Here is a 16612-nt window from a genome sequence, read left to right as displayed (position 1 = left end):
GGAGTGGGGGAAGAGAGGGAGTGAGGGAAGAGAGGGAGTGGGGGAAGAGAGGGAGTGGGGGGGAAGAGAGGGAGTGGGGGAAGAGTGGGAGTGGGGGAAGAGAGGGAGTGGGGGAAGAGAGGGAGTGAGGGAAGAGAGGGAGTGGGGGAAGAGAGGGAGTGGGGGGGAAGAGAGGGAGTGGGGGTGAAGAGAGGGAGTGGGGAAAGGAGGGAGTGGGGGAAGAGAGGGAGTGGGGGAAGGGTGGGAGTGGGGGAAGAGAGGGAGTGGGGGAAGAGAGGGAGTGGGGGAAGAGAGGGAGTGAGGGAAGAGAGGGAGTGGGGGAAGAGAGGGAGTGGGGGAAGAGAGGAAGTGGGGGAAGAGAGGGAGTGGGGGAAGAGGGGGAGTGGGGGAAGAGAGGGAGTGGGGGAAGAGAGGAAGTGGGGGAAGAGAGGGAGTGGGGAAGAGAGGGAGTGGGCCCTACAACCCTCCCTTTCTCTGTAACCTCCTCCAGTCCCTACAACCCTCCCTATCTCTGTAACCTCCTCCAACCCCTACAACCCTCACTGTCTCTGTAACCTCCGTCCCCTACAACCCTCCCATCTTTGTAACCTCCTCCAGTCTCTACAACCCTCCCTAACTCTGAAACCTCCTCCAGCACCTGTAACCCTCCCTATCTCTATAAACTCCTCCAGCCTCTACAATCTTCCCTGTCTCTGTAACCTCCACCGCCCCTACAACAGTCCCTATCTCTGTAACCTCCTCCAGTCCCTACAACCCTCCCTATCTCTGAAACTTCCTCCAGCCCCTACAACTCTCCCTATCTATGTAACCTCCTCCAGTCCCTACAACCCTCCCTATCTCTGTAACCTCCGCCGGCCCTACAACCCTACCTATCTCTATAAACTCCTCCAGTCCCTACCGTCCTCACTATATCTGTACCCTCCTCCAATCCCTACAACCTTCCCTATCTCTGTAACCTCCTCCAGTCCCTTCAACCCTCGTTATCTCTGTAACGACCTCCGACCACTACGACCCACCCAACGCTGTAACCTCCTCCAGTCCCTACAACACTCCCTATCTCTGTAACCTCCTCCAGCCCCTACAACCCTCCCTATCTTTGTAACCTTCTCCAGTCTGTACAACTCTCCCTATTTCTGTAACAACATCCGACCCCCACAAGAGTCCCAACTCTGTAACCTCCTCCAGTTTCTACAACCCTCCCTATCTCTGTAACCTCCTCCAGCCCCTACCACCCTATGTATCTCTGTAACCTACTCCAGTCCCTACAACCCTCCCTATCTCTGTAACCTCCTCCAGCCCCTACCATCCACCCTATCTCTGTAACCTCCACGGCCCCTACAGACCTCCCTATCGCTGTAACCTCCTCCAGCCTCGACAACCCTCCGTATCTCTGTAACCTCCTCCAGTCGCTACAACACTCCCTATCTCTGTTACCTCCACCAGCCCCTACAAACCTGCCTATCTCTGTAAACTCCTCCACCCCTACGACCCACCCTATCTCTGTAACGTCCGCCGCCCCTACAACCCTCCCTATCCCTGTAACCTCCTCCAGCCTCTACAACACTCCCTATCTCTATAACATCCTCCAGTCACTGCAATCCTCACTATCTCTGTAACCTCCACCAGCCCCTACAACCCTCCCTATCTCTGTAACCTCCTCCAGTCCATACAACTCTCCCTATCTCTTTAACAACCTCCGACCCCTACAACCCTCCCAACTCTGTAAACTCCTCCAGCCTCTGCAACCATCCCTATCTCTTTAACTTCCTCCAGATCTTACAACCCTCCAATACTCTGTAACCTCCTCCAGCCCCTACAACCCTCGCTATCTCTATAACCTCCTTCATTCCCGACAACCCTCCCTATCTCTGTAACCTCCTCCAGTACCTACAACACTCCCTATCTCTGTAAACTACTCCAGCCATGACAACCTTCTCTATTTCTGTACCCTCCACCGGACCCTACTATCCTCCCTATCTCTGTAACCTCATCCTGTCCCCACAGCCCTTACTATCTCTGTAACCTCCTCCAGTCCCTACAACCCTCTCCATCGCTATAACCTTCTCCAATCCCTACAACTCTCCCTATCTCTGTAACCACCTCCAGTCCCTACCACAACTATCTATGTACCCTCCTCCAGTCGCTACAACCCTCCCTACCTCTGTAACCTCCTATAACCCCTAAAACATTCCCTATCTCTGTAACCTCCTCCAGTCCCGACAACCCTCACTATCTCTGTAACCTCCTCCAGTCCCTACAACCCTCGCTAACTCTATAACCTGATCCAGTCCCTACAACTTTCCCTATCTCAGTAAACTCCTCCAGTCCCTACAACCCTCACTATCTCTGTAACCTCCACCAGTTCCTACAACCCTCCCTATCTCTTTAACAACCTCCGACCCCTACGACCATCCCAACTCTGTAACCTCCTCCAGTCCTGAAAACCCTCCCTATATCTGTAACAACCTCCGATTCCTACAGCCCTCGCTATATCTGTAACCTCCTCCAGACACCACAACTCTCCCTATCTCTGTAGCCTCCTCCAGCCCCTACAACACTCCCTATCTCTTTAACCTCCTCCAGCCCCTACAACCCTCCCTATCTCTGCAACCTCCTCCAGCCCGTACAACCCTCCCTATCTCTGGAACCTCCTCCAGCCCCTACAACCCTCCCTATCTCTGTAAACACCTCCAGCCCCTTCAACCCTCCCTGTCTCTGTAACCCCCTCCTGCCCCTACAACCCTCGCTATCTCTGTAACCTCCTCCAGTCCCTACAACCCTCCCTATCTCTGTAACAACCTCCGACCATTACATCCCTCCCAACTCTTTAACATCCTCCAGTCCCTACAACCCTCTCTATCTCTAACAACCTCCGACCCCTACAACCCTACCTATCTCTGTAACCTCCTCCAGACCCTACAACCCTCCCTATCTCTGTAAACACCTCCAGCCCCTACAACCCTCCCTACCTCTGTAACCTCCTCCAGTCCCTACAACCCTCCCTAACTTTGTAACCTCCTCCAGCCCCTACAAACCTCCCTATCTCTGTTACCTCCTCCAACCACTACAACCCTCCCTATCTCTGTAACCTCCTCCGGCCCTACAACACTACCTATCTCTGTAACCTTCTCCAGCCCCTACAACCCTCCCTATCTCTGTAACCTCCGCCGCTCCTACAACCCTCCCTATCTCTGTAACCTCCTCCAGCCCCTACAACCCTCCCTATCTCTGTAACCTCCTCCAGCCCCTAAAACCCTCCCTATCTCCGTTACCTCCTCCAACCCCTACAACACTACCTATCTCTGTAACCTCCTCCAACCCCTACAACCCTCCCTATCTCAATAACCTCCTCCAGCCCCTACAACACTCCGAGATCTCTGCCCTTCTCCAATTCCGGCCTCTTGACCATCCCCCGATTCCCATCGCTCCACCATTGGCGGCCGTGCCTTCAGCTGCCTGGGGCCCTGAGCTCTGGAATTCTCTCCCTAAACCTTTTCGCCCCTTTCTCTCTTTCTCTCATCTTTTATGAAAATGTACGTCTTTGACTGGTGATGCTCAGTCCTAATATCTCCTTTTGCAGCTTGATGTCAAAATCTGTCTCATTTAGGCTCCTGTGAAACGCTTTGTGGTGTTTTACTATGTTAGAATTGCTATACAAATGCAGTCATTGTTTCTTAATGTCACTGGACTCTGATTGTAACAGATTCTGGCTAAATATTCATTCACCTGGGACTGTGAACCATGTCTGGAAACCAATTCTTTAACCAACTGTTAGAATTCTCTCGGGTCCAATATTTAATCACATCTCAATGTGATTACCAGAGTTTGAATTTTGCCAACATCAGTGATTGGCCAGAACAATGGGAGGAGAAACTGTCAGGAGGTTTTTTCCCCCCCCTTCCCCCACCCTCCACCCCCACCAAGGGCCAGTCTGCAATTTGTTCCCATGTTTTGCTTTCAGAGAGTCACTGACCCCTAGTTCTGCTATTAACACCTACTGATGTCTGACCTTCATGCCATTATTAACACCTGCTTTCGTCTTTAACACAATCATTAGCACTCCATTTGTATTGTGTCCAACACATCTTTGTCAAATCTCACCTGATCTCTCACCTATCTCTGTCCTTCTATTTTTATCCACCCAGCCCCCACTCTCTTAAACAGTATTAAAAAAACCCAAAACATTTCTCTGATGGGACACTCTCCACTTGCCTGGATGAGTACAGCTCCCACAACACTCAAGAAGCTCAACACCATCCAGGACAAAGCAGCCCCTCTTGATTGGCACCACATCCACAAACATTCACTCCCTCCACCACCGACGCACTGTAGCAGCAGTGTGTGTACCATCTACAAGATGTACTGGAGAAACTCACCAAGGCTCCTTAGACAGCACCTTCCAAACCCACCACCACTACCATCTAGAAGGACAAGGGCAGCAGATAGTTGGGAAGACCACCACCTGGAAGTTCCCCTCTAAGCCACTCACCGTCCTGACTTGCAAATCCATCGGCCGTTCCTTCACTGTCGCTGGGTCAAAATCCTGGAGCTCCCTCCCTGACAGCACTGTGGGTGTACCTACACCACATGGACTGCAGCAGTTCAAGGAGGCAGCTCATCACCACCTTCTAAAGGGGCAATTAGGGATGGGCAATAAATGCTGGCCCGGCCAATGACGCCCACATGAATGAATTAAAAAATCCCACTCCCTCCCCCACCCTAACGAGTGACCAGTATTGTTCCATGAAAGTCCCAAAGTGCCTCAGCCGATGAACACATGAAGTTGTCCAAAAGGAGGAAATCAGTATTCCAATCTTTACAGAAACTCACACCACCCTGGGAATGTTGTTTGAACAAAGTGGTTTAATTTATTTTACACAAAAGAAAAAAGAAATTTAATGAGACATTCAGAATAAGCCATTTAACTCGCGCTTAACTGACGGTCAATAAATACTGAGTTTTATAAAAGTTTCTCCCATTCACCAGTTGGGGAGCAGTAACACTGTGTTGGTCCGCTGTGATTTTTCTCCAATATCTGTAAAGACTTGGAGAGACATGAACTGGGTGAGGGTCTGGGTAAGGGGCTTCCACTCACCCCACTGGGGAGCTTGTGTCCCTGGGTTACTGGGGTGGAAACACAAGTCACTGTTTGAGTGTGGGAATGGGCAATGGCAGCAGGAGAGCTGACCAGGGGTTCACTGTGTTAACACACTGCGGCCTTTGGTATGAATAAACACAGCAAGCTCATTCAGGAGGCCATTCAGAGATAGGGACCCTTCCCCTAACTTGGGAGAAAGATACAGGAACACTATTCCCACATTAAGGAAGAAGAGCTAAAAAATCCCAGGGATCCAGAGTTGTTCCTCAACACCTCATCCTCAGGAAACAATTCCCCAAATCCCTTTTAAACAATTTTTGGATTTAAAAAATTTAAATTGCTCAATGTATATTGCACAGAAAACACACTCTTTTGAGTGCTAGAGTTTGTCCTAATGTCTTCAGCAATCCATTCGCCAGGCACCTTCTGGAGCCTCACTCAGTGGATGTTGATGGGCTATTTGGCTATGATAAGCATCACAGCTAAGTTTCTTACCCAAGAGAGGCTCTGAGATTTCAACAGGAGCGAATGGAGAGTGATCAGCAGCAGCAAATAAAATAAAAGTGCAAAAACATTAAATATTCCACAAGCCAGATAGATGATAATTTAACAAATACATATTAACAGAGACTCTGGGGTATTTCACACACTCCCCCTGTAAACATGATAAATAACAATCACCTGTCAGGCAATGTGGACACACCTCATATTTTCAAAGATACCTGAGTTTTTAGTACAGATTTATAATACAGAGACGGCTTCAATTATATATAAAGTATACACAGACCCACAGGAGCAGCAGTGTAAACCCACAAACACACATAGGCAGTGTGGGCCTTACACACACACGTGAGTAGTGAATGTTATATACAGCAACATTTCCCTCTGACTCATTCACACTCACACACCGTGCTCACACACACACACCGCGCTCACACACACACACACACCGCGCTCACACACACACCTCGCTCACAGTCACACACACACACACACACACCGCGCTCACACACACACCACGCTCACAGACACACACACTCTGCGCTCACACACACACCGCGCTCACACACACACAGCTCAGCCACTTGCAAACATGCCCATGGGTGTTAGAATGGAGCAGTTAAGCACAGGGTTGGCACAGCTCAGTGTGAGCGAGGTATCCGATCCCTCTGCTAGCCAGGACCTTCATCACTTGTGCCTTTTGCCGATCTTCGAGCAGTGGGCCTGCACCTGAGGCAGGAGGAAGCCTGGGGGAGGTTGCAGGGCCTTGTGCAGTCCGGGTATCAAGTAGTAGCTGATGAGGGGGACGGGTTGGTAGAATGTGGCATACTGCACCGGCTTGTGAGGGTACAGAGGCCACGCAGCAGTGCACTGGGAGAAACTTCCAGAAACCTAAGGGATAAAATTATTGAATCAATTAAACATGACAAATCAAACACACAAGCTCCATTTAATCCCCAGCCCCGTCTCCACAGGCCATGTGCAAGGACTTGCATTTCTCTAGCGCCTTTCCCCACCTCAGGACGTCCCAAAGTGTTTCACAGCCAATGAAGTAATTTATTTGAAGTGTGGTCACTGTTGTAAATAGAGGAAATGTGGGCAGCCAACAATTGCACAGCCAGTTCCCACAGATAGAAAGAGAGACAGACTGTGTTCGGGAGGGAGTGAGTGAGTTTAGGGAGGGAATTCCAGAGTTTAGGGCCCCCAGGCAGCTGAAGACATGGCCGCCAATGGCAGAGCGATGGGAAGCGGGGGATGGTCAAGAGGCCAGAATTGGAGGAGCGCAGAGATCTCAGAGGGTTGTAGGGGCTGGAAGAGGTTACAGAGATAGGGAGGGTTGTAGGGGCTGGAGGAGATTACGGAGATAGGGAGGGTTGTAGGGGCTGGAGGAGGTTACAGAGATAGGGAGGGTTGTAGGGGCTGGAAAAGGTAAAAGAGATAGGGTTGTAGGGGCTGGAGGAGATTACGGAGATAGGGCGGGTTGGGGCTGGAGGAGGTTATGGTGATAGGGAGGGTTGTAGGGGCTGGAGGAGGTTACAGAGATAGGGTTGTAGGGGCTGGAGGAGATTATGGAGATAGGGAGGGTTGGGGCTGGAGGAGGTTATGGTGATAGGGAGGGTTGTAGGGGCTGGAGGAGGTTACAGAGATAGGGTTGTAGGGGCTGGTGGAGGTTACAGAGATAGGGTTGTAGGGGCTGGAGGAGGTTACGGAGATAGGGCGGGTTGGGGCTGGAGGAGGTTATGGTGATAGGGAGGGTTGTAGGGGCTGGAGGAGGTTACAGAGATAGGGTTGTAGGGGCTGGAGGAGATTATGGAGATAGGGAGGGTTGGGGCTGGAGGAGGTTATGGTGATAGGGAGGGTTGTAGGGGCTGGAGGAGGTTACAGAGATAGGGTTGTACGGGCTGGTGGAGGTTACAGAGATAGGGTTGTAGGGGCTGGTGGAGATTACGGAGATAGGGAGGGTTCCAGGGGTTTATAGAAATAGGGAGGGGTGAGGAAGGATTTGAAATAAGGATGAGATTTTTTTTTAGAAACGGAGGTGTTGCTGGACCAGGAGCCAGTGTAGGTCAGTGAGCGACAGGATAGTGATGGGTGAACGGGACTCAATGTGAGTTAGGGTCTGGGGGCAGTTGAGTTTTTGATGAGTTTCCAGGGGTAGAAGGTGGGAGATCGGCCCGGAGAGTATTGGAACCATTCACTCCGACCCCTCCCAGCACTGGGTGCTCAATGTTCTCTTTACCTTGCCAGTAGCTTCAGCTGTTTTTGCTGCAGTTTCCTTCACTGTTTGACCTTTGGCATGTTCCCCTTCATCTGACGAAGTCTCCGAGTGGCAGTCAGGTGTGCTGCACTCCGAGGACGCGCTGCCTTGCTCAGAGTCTAACGATGCCGCCCTCCTGGAGTCTTGTCCAAACTGAGCGACAGTGAAAGGCAGACTCCCATCACTACACCTGCAGGAATTTCAAATGAAGATTTAGTGGGAATCGGGTCAGGCAGCAACACGCGAGACACAGCCACTAACAACCTGGTATAAACAACAAACACCCACACAAACTGGCGAACACAGCCGAGGGAAGGTTTACCGTACAGTGAAGGAGAGACAGAGAGCACAGCAGTGAGAGAGAGAGACAGACAGACACAATTCCCCCTTTGGAAGTTCCTGTTGAATCTGCATCCACCCCCCTTTCAGGCAGCGCCTTCCAGATCACAACAACTCGCTGTGTAAAAAAAATTCTCATCTCCCCCTCTGGTTCCGATTCCTTTCAATCTGTGTCCCTCTGGTTACCGACCCTCCTGCCACTGGAAACACTTTCTCCTTATTGACTCTATCCAAACCCCCTCATGATTTTGAACGCCTCGATTCAATCTCCCCCTTAACCTTCTCTGCTCTAAGGAGAACAATCCCAGCTTCCCCAGTCTCTCCACATGAACTGAAGTCCCTCTTCCCTGGCGCCATTCGAGTCAATCTCCCCCTCACCCTCCCCAAGGCCTCGCCTTCCCTCCTAAAGTGTGAGGCAGTCGGAATCGGACACAATTCTCCAGATGAGCTCCTTGTGTTTGTCTCTGCGGTGACTGTGTTGCTAAACCATCCAGGTGAAGACTTACCTGCAGCACACCTCCTGGGGATCAATCCACAACGTAATCTCTTTGGGCAGTCTCAGCTGGTTATATTCCAGATCACAGTCTTGACAAGCGAGCAACAAGGATGGGTCTGCTTTATGTTTCCTGTTTATCCGAATGCATCTACCAGGGAGAGAAAAAATATACTGAAGGATCCAAGAGGACAGACATTAGACCATCCACAACCCTACTGGCCCTTTTCCCAAGTTGTACCAAGTCCTGTTCAGCCTTCACCCCGTCACTCACTGACATACATTAGCTCCCAGTCCAACAACGCCTCCATTTTAAAACTTTCATCCTTGTTTTCAAAACTGTCCCCACAAACCACCCTATCTCTGTAACCTCCTCCAGTCCCTACAACCCTCCCTATCTCTGTAACCTCCTCCAGTCCCTACAACCCTCCCTATCTCTGTAACCTCCTCCAGCCCCTACAACCCTCCCTATCTCTGTAACCTCCTCCAGCCCCTACAACCCTCCCTATCTCTGTAACCTCCTCCAGCCCCTAAAACCCTCCTTATCTCTGTAACCTCCGCCAGCTTCTATAACCCTCCCTATCTCTGTAACCTCCTCCAGCCTCTACAACCCTCCCTACCTCTGTAACCTCCTCCAGCCTCTACAACCCTCCCTATCTCTGTAACCTCCTCCAGCCTCTACAACCCTCCCTACCTCTGTAACCACCTCCAGCCCCTAAAACCCTCCCTATCTCTGCAACCTCCTCCAGCCCGACAACCCTCCAAAATCTCTGCGTTCCTCCAATTGCAGCCCCTTGAGAATCCCCTGATTTCCATCGCTCCACCATTGGTGGCCGTGCCTTCAGCTGCCTGGGGCCCTAAACTCTGGAATTCTCTCCCGAAACCTCTCCACCTCCATCTCCCTTCCTTTAAGATGCCCCTAAAATTTCATTGTATCAGCTTTAAAGGGGCTTTAAGCGGTTCAGCTGCTCATCCAAATTTAAAACTGAGCAGCGGCGCCCCCAGGTGGGGAAAGGGCGGTATTGCAGGGACAACTTCGAGCAACTTTCAAAACAAAGACAATCAATGAACTCTCTCCCCCATCCCCACCGCCTTTCCGATCCCCCTTTTCTCCAATAATTTATATAGATTTTTCTTTTCCCACCTATTTCCATTATTTTTAAATGTATTTCCATCAATTGTTTTATCTCTTACCTTCTAGCCTATTTCGATCCCTTCCCCCCCACCCCACCCCCACTAGGGCTACCTGGTACCTTGCTCGTCCTGCTTTCTACCCTTAATGTCCCCATTAGCACATTCCTTAGATAATATCACCACCGTCACCACCGCTTTGCCCTTTAGTCTATGACATCTTTTGGCTATCTCCACCTTATCACTGGCCCTCTATCCAGCTGTACCTGTCCCACCCCCTCTTAAACCTCCTTATATTTCACCTCTTTTCTATTTTTCCTTAGTTCTGTTGAAGAATCATACGGACTTGAAACGTTAACTGTTTTCCTCTCCGCAGATGCTGCCAGACCTGCTGAGTTTTTCCAGGTATTTTTGTTTTTGTTTTGGATTTCCAGCATCTGCAGTTTTTTGTTTTTTTTCAAAACAAAGACTTGCATTTCTCTGGCGCCTTCACCACCCCAGGATATCCCAAAACCTTTCACAGCCAATGAAATACTTATTCAAAAGTATGTTCACTGTGTAATGTCGGAGACGTGGCAGCCAATTTGTGCACAGCAAGCTCCCACAAACATTAATGTGATAATGACCCAGATCATCTTTTTTTTAGTGATGTTTGTTGAGGGGTAAATATTGGCCCCAGGACCTTCCCCCTGCTCCTCTTCCAAATAGTGGCCGTGGGATCGTTTAAACCCACCAAGGAGGCAGACGGGAACTTTGGTTTAAAGTTTCACCTGAAGGCCAGCATCTCCCTTTGGCACCGACCCTCTGACAGCGCGGCGCCCCCTTGGCACTGGCGCTGTGGAGTGTCGGCCTGGATTATGGGGCTGAAGTCTCTGGGGTGGAGACTCAAACCCAGGACTTGTTCCATCTGCTCTCGCTAGTGGATGGACAATGTCCCTCAGCGCAATGCAAGAAATAGTGAGGAGGGTCCTCCCTGGCCAATATTTTATACTCTTTCAGGGGGAAGCTGGATAAAAACATGGGGCGGGCGGGGGGCAAGGAATAGAAGGATATGGTGATGGGGTGAGATGAACAGGGGGTGGGAGGAGGCTCGTGTGGAGCAGAAACACTGGCACGGAGCAGATGGGCTGAATGGCCCGTTTCTGTGCTGTAATATTCTAGCCATTGTACTGGGCGGCTCTGCTGTTTGCTTACCTGTATGCTTGTCCTTTGCTGGGATTGGCTGGGTACCAGTGATTCTGGTATTTTCCGTACAGTATCGCAGTGAGCTTCTCCCCAAACTCCTCGATCTTTTCCTGATGTAGCCTGCTGCGATTCCTGACCATGCTGACCAGGAAGGACACTCCGGCTCCGATCTCCTCCTTCATCGTCTCCTGGTGTATCTGCGGGGGAAAGGTGGGGGTGTTTAGAAATTAACCTGTTCAGAGTGTGTTACAGTCGGGGATGTTGGAGTTGGGTGAGGGAGGGGGGTGGGGAGAAGGGTGATGGAATATAGAGATCATGGTCTGGCTGCTGGAATGACCCCTTTGTGTCAACAACATCCCACCCCCACCACCAGCAACTCTTTTACCTGCCCCCCCCCACAATAGTGCTGGCTGGCGAGCTATTTGACTGTGGTAGGCATTGCTGACAAGACACTTCTGGAACACGCACCTGGATACAGACAGACTGTTTCCTCTTGTGTGTGGGGGAGACCAGAACTAGGGACCATCGATATAAGATCATCACTAATAAACCCAATGGGGAATTCAGGAGAAACCTCTTTACCCAGAGAGTGGGGAGAATGTGGAACTCGCTCCCACAGGGAGTGGTGGAGGTGAATAGTATCGATGTGTTTTAGGGGGAAGCTGGATAAACACATGAGGGAGAAAGGAATGGAAGGATAGGGTGATGGGGTGAGATGGAGAGAGGGGGGTGGGTGGGAGGAGGTTCGTGTGGAGCAGAAACACCGGCACGGAGCAGATGGGCCGAATGGCCTGCTGTATATCCGGTGAAGAACTCACATTTCTGTAACGCCTTTAACCGCTGCAAGATATCCCAAAGAGCCTCACAGCCAAATGACTCCCTTCCATTTATGAAGTGGGGGTCACCATCGTAATGGGGGGAAAAGCAAAAGTCAATTTGCGCACAGCAAGATCCCACAAAGGACAATGCGATAGTGACCCAGATCCGATTTTTATTTGACAGCGATATTCATTGGGGTGGGGGCGGGGGGGGGGTGAATATTAGCCCCACAACATTAAAACGGAAAACGTTATAAAGGTAAATGGGAGGACGTGGAGACAGGGACAAGGAGCCAGTCCTTACTCCAGATGTTGTTCATAGTCACACAGCAGGAGAAGGACATCCCTCTCTCGGACAGAACACTTTGCATTCAATGTCCGAGCGTAAAACAGTAAAAGTGAGAGTCAATCTCACATCCAAATTGCACTGAAGTCTGCCATCCTTCAGATTGTTAAAACTGTCCTCAGGTGAAACAGCTGGTTTTTGTAAACATGTTGTTTTGTTTCTAACTGCGGTGGATTCAGAGACACAAGCTCCATGGAAGCCCTGTCGGCCCAGCAAAGTGAGTCAGTGTCTCAGTCCGTCGCACACTTACTTCTGGCTCACAGGGTTGTGGGCACCAGCCTCCCAGTACAAAGACCAGGAGCTCACAATCCAGACTGACATTCGGCCAAGGGAGGCGTCGCGGGGAGATCCCACGGCCACTATTTGGAAGAAGAGCAGGGGGTGGGGTGGGGGTGGGGGTGGGGGGAGTTCTCCCCGTGGTCCTGGGGCCAATATTTATCCCTTAAACAACATCACTAAGAAAAAAAACCAGATGATCTGAGTCATTATCACATTGCTGTTTGTGGGATCTTGCTGTGCGTAAATTGTCTGCGTTTCCTACATTACAACAGTGAGCTCACACACAATAAAAAGGTCCTTCGTTGGCTGTGAAAGGCTTTGGGACGTTCTGAGGTGGGGAAAAGCGCTACTTTCCCTGAGTAACTCTGGTGCCACTGTCCAGGAAGGTGTCCATATCAAACATCCTCCCCCAGTGTCCATTACAGGCCCCACAGAAACCGCAACTACCCTCAGTCTTCAGGTCACACGGGGGCATTTTTGTTTTTCCAATTGCAGGGCGGAGCTAACACTTCCTGAGGGGCCGAGTAACAGAAAACCAAATCTCTCCTGTTCCTCCCTGGGAGAAAATAACTCCAAAAACTACAGCATCAAATAGAAGAAATTTAATAAACACACTCTCTCTCTCACACACACATACTCTCTCTCACACACACACATAGCCTCTCCCACACACTCTCTCTCACACACACACACGCTCTCTCTCACACACACATACTCTCTCTCACACGTACACACGCTCTCTCCCTCACACACACTCTCTCTCTCACACACACACGCTCCCTCTCTCACACACATCTCTCTCTCACACACACACGCTCTCTCTCACACACATACACTCTCACACACACGCTCTCTCTCACACACATACACTCTCACACACACACGCTCCCTCTCTCACACACATCTCTCTCACACACACACACGCTCTCTCTCTCACACACACACATCTCTCTCTCACACACACACATACTCTCTCACACACATACACACTCTCTCTCTCACACACATCTCTCTCTCACACACACTCTCTCTCTCACACACACACGCTCTCTCTCTCTCACACACACTCTCTCACACACTCTCTCACACACTCTCTCTCACACACACGCTCTCTCTCTCTCACACACATTCTCTCTCTCACACACACACACGCCCTCTCTCTCTCACACACATTCTCTCTCTCACACACACACACGCTCTCTCTCTCTCTCACACACATACTCTCTCACACACACACACGCTCTCTCTCTCTCACACACACACTCTCCTGGACTCAAAAATTGGGATTCCCCAAACAGACACCAATATCTAACTTTCATTTCGAACTCTTCAGACCCGCGCCCCCATCCCCCGACCCCCACCCACCAGAGCTGGCAGCAACCCATCCACCCTGAGTGATCCCGAATGAATCAATCAATCACTCTTACAAACTACAAGCAGCACAGTTATAAACTTCAAAACTGGAAACCAAATCCACGTGTTCACCTAAGGGACCATCTCAAAAACATCACCTTTTCTAAAAAAAAAAGTGGGGATGTGCTGAACCATGAACTGTGCCTTAACGAAACCCACTCCCCCACTGAGAAAGTATATCATTCCTCTAACGCGGCCATCAATTCTGCTTATGTCCCCCAACCTCCTCTCCTGGAGACAGGGCCGATTGTTCGATGGTCCCTAAAATCAACCCGTGGCGGCAGAGACAGAGAGTTTGTATTCAGCGTTGGGACACAGCACATTAAACTGACCCGCTGGCTCGAAACGTTAACTCTTGATCTCTCTCTCTCTCTCTCGCCAGAGATGTGCTCAGACTTGATGGGTTTTCCCAGCTATTTTCTGTTTTTGTTTCGTGTGCCGGTCAAAGTTCAGTTCGGAAGAAAAAGTGATTGTGGCACCTTGCATCAACAGGCACAACTTTAAAAAGCTCACCAACTAACTCTGAAAAAAGATATTTTCTCCTGCAACATGGTTTAAAAAAAAAGAGACTTACAGATGTAAGTAACCAGGTTACTTACCATTTGATAGCCAATTGCAAACCAACACTTCTCTGGCAGGAAAAAGTTTAAGGCCAACTTCTGAAAAACTTTTCTAAACTTGTTTCCTGTTGTTTTGTTCACTAATATATGTCTACATATATATATTATATATATTTAAATCTCTACTCACCAGAGATGCTTTCGCCTCCTCGATTCACGTCCAGACTTGTGGCTGCAAAATGTGTGAGAGATTTTATCAAACTGCCCTCAGTCATTCCCAGAAATTTACATCAAGAAGATGATTCAAACTGTGTCCCCAGCCAACGAGAGGACGTCCCTGCCGACACACATCAATGACCATTCAAGGCAGGGGTTGACGTCAACCGCGCCCCGCCCACTTCTTAAAGGCGCCTTCGCCACTGTTAAGCAGCAAGAATAAGTGAAAGGGGGACATGCATTTATCTAGCGCCGCTCACCGCCTCAGGGCGTCCCATCCCGCTTTATGGCCCCAAACAATGAAGTGCTTTAATTTCTGAACTCTGCTCACTGTTGTAATGCAGGGAAGCCGGTAGCCAATTTGCACACAGCAAGATCCTTCATCAATCTGAGGATAACCCAGGTCATCAGTTTCTTTTTAGTGGTTTTGGTTCCAGGACATGGGGAGAACCCCCACCCACTCTTCTTAAACATAATGCCCATGGGATCTTTTACACCCACCTGAGACGGCAGACGGGGCCCAGCTTTAATGTCTCATCTGAAAGACGGCACCTCAGGCAGTGCAGCACCCCCTCAGTACTGACCCTCCGACAGTGCAGCACCCCCTCAGTACTGACCCTCCGACAGTGCGGCACACCCTCAGTACTGACCCTCCGACAGTGCAGCACTCCCTCAGTACTGACCCTCCGACAGTGCGGCACACCCTCAGTACTGACCCTCCGACAGTGCGGCACTCCCTCAGTACTGACCCTCCGACAGTGCGGCACTCCCTCAGTACTGACCCTCCGACAGTGCAGCACCCACTCAGTACTGACGCTCCGACAGTGCAGCACCCCCCCAGTACTGACCCTCCGACAATGCAGCACCCCCTCAGTACTGACCCTCCGTACTGCAGCACCCCGTCAGTACTGAGGGAGTGCTGCACTGTCGGAGAGTCAGTACTGAGGGAGTGCCGCACTGTAGGGGTGTCAGTACTGAGGGAGTGCCGCACTGTCGGAGGGTCAGTACTGAGCGAGTGCTGCACTGTCGGAGGGTCAGTACTGAGGGAGTGCTGCACTGTCGGAGGGCCTGTACCAAGGAAACGCTGTCTTGTCAGATTTGTCATCTTTCAGATGAGACATTAAACCCCCGTCTGCCCTCTCAGGTGAGTGTAAAACATCCCATGGCCTCTATTTGGAAGAAGAGCAGGGGGGAGTTCTCCTGGTTTCCTGGGGGCCAATATTTACACCTCCAACAACATCAGTAAAAAAGCAGATGGTCTGGGGCCATAATCACATTGCTGTTTGTGGGATCTTGCTGTGTGCTTCTGGGTTTCTTATAACAGTGAGCTCACTGCAAAAGAAATCCTTCATTGGCTGTGAAATGCTTCGGGATGTCCTGAGGTGGGGGAAAGGCGCTAGAGAAATGCAAGTCCTTTGTTTACCATGAGTTTAGGTCAATCTTAATCCTACATATGCATGTGTACACAACCAAGGGTATCTTACACAAAGGCACAGTGTTAGTGAGGAGGCTCCCTCTTTCTTCAATTCCACCTCATCCCCACACTCTCTGCCATTGCCTTATCTTGACACCATGGGCAGAGCCTGTATTGTACATTTAAAGGAATTTATTGATGTCAGCCTGGTCACTGGTTTCATTTTCTGGAAAACCTGGGGTTTGATCCCAAGGGGAACAGAATTAAAACTCGCTCCGTTACTCCTGGATAAGAGAAGGCACTTTGTACAGTGACATAGACAGGATTTGATGACACAGGATTTCATATATGCGGCACAGAAACAGGCCATTCAGCCCATCTGATCCGTGCTGCTGTTTCTGCTCCACACGAGCCTCATCCCGCCCCCCCTCGCCATCTCACCCCATCGCCATATCCTTCTATTCCTTTCTCCCTCATGTGTTTATCCTGCTTCACCCTTAACTACATCCACACTATTCACTTCCACCACTCCCTGAGGGAGCGAGTTCCACATTCCCCCCCA

At 50.4% G+C, this 16612-nt stretch overlaps 1 protein-coding gene across 1 annotated transcript; it reads right to left on the bottom strand.

Annotated features, from left to right (window-relative positions):
* Positions 1-7975: 7975 nt before the first annotated feature.
* LOC144673979 (protein BTG3-like) lies at positions 7976-11201 on the bottom strand (the record flags this gene model as incomplete). Its single annotated transcript, XM_078535553.1, has 3 exons — positions 7976-8120; positions 8702-8839; positions 11014-11201. Coding segments are annotated over 3 exons (471 nt in total), but the record flags the coding sequence as incomplete, so codon positions are not given.
* Between the last annotated feature and the right edge of the window lie 5411 nt (positions 11202-16612).

This window comes from Cetorhinus maximus, unplaced genomic scaffold, assembly GCF_964194155.1.
Source record: "Cetorhinus maximus unplaced genomic scaffold, sCetMax3.hap1.1 HAP1_SCAFFOLD_523, whole genome shotgun sequence".
NCBI lineage: Eukaryota > Metazoa > Chordata > Chondrichthyes > Lamniformes > Cetorhinidae > Cetorhinus > Cetorhinus maximus.
The sequence above is the reverse complement of the archived record's forward strand: the minus strand, read 5'-3'. Positions and strand labels throughout refer to the sequence as shown.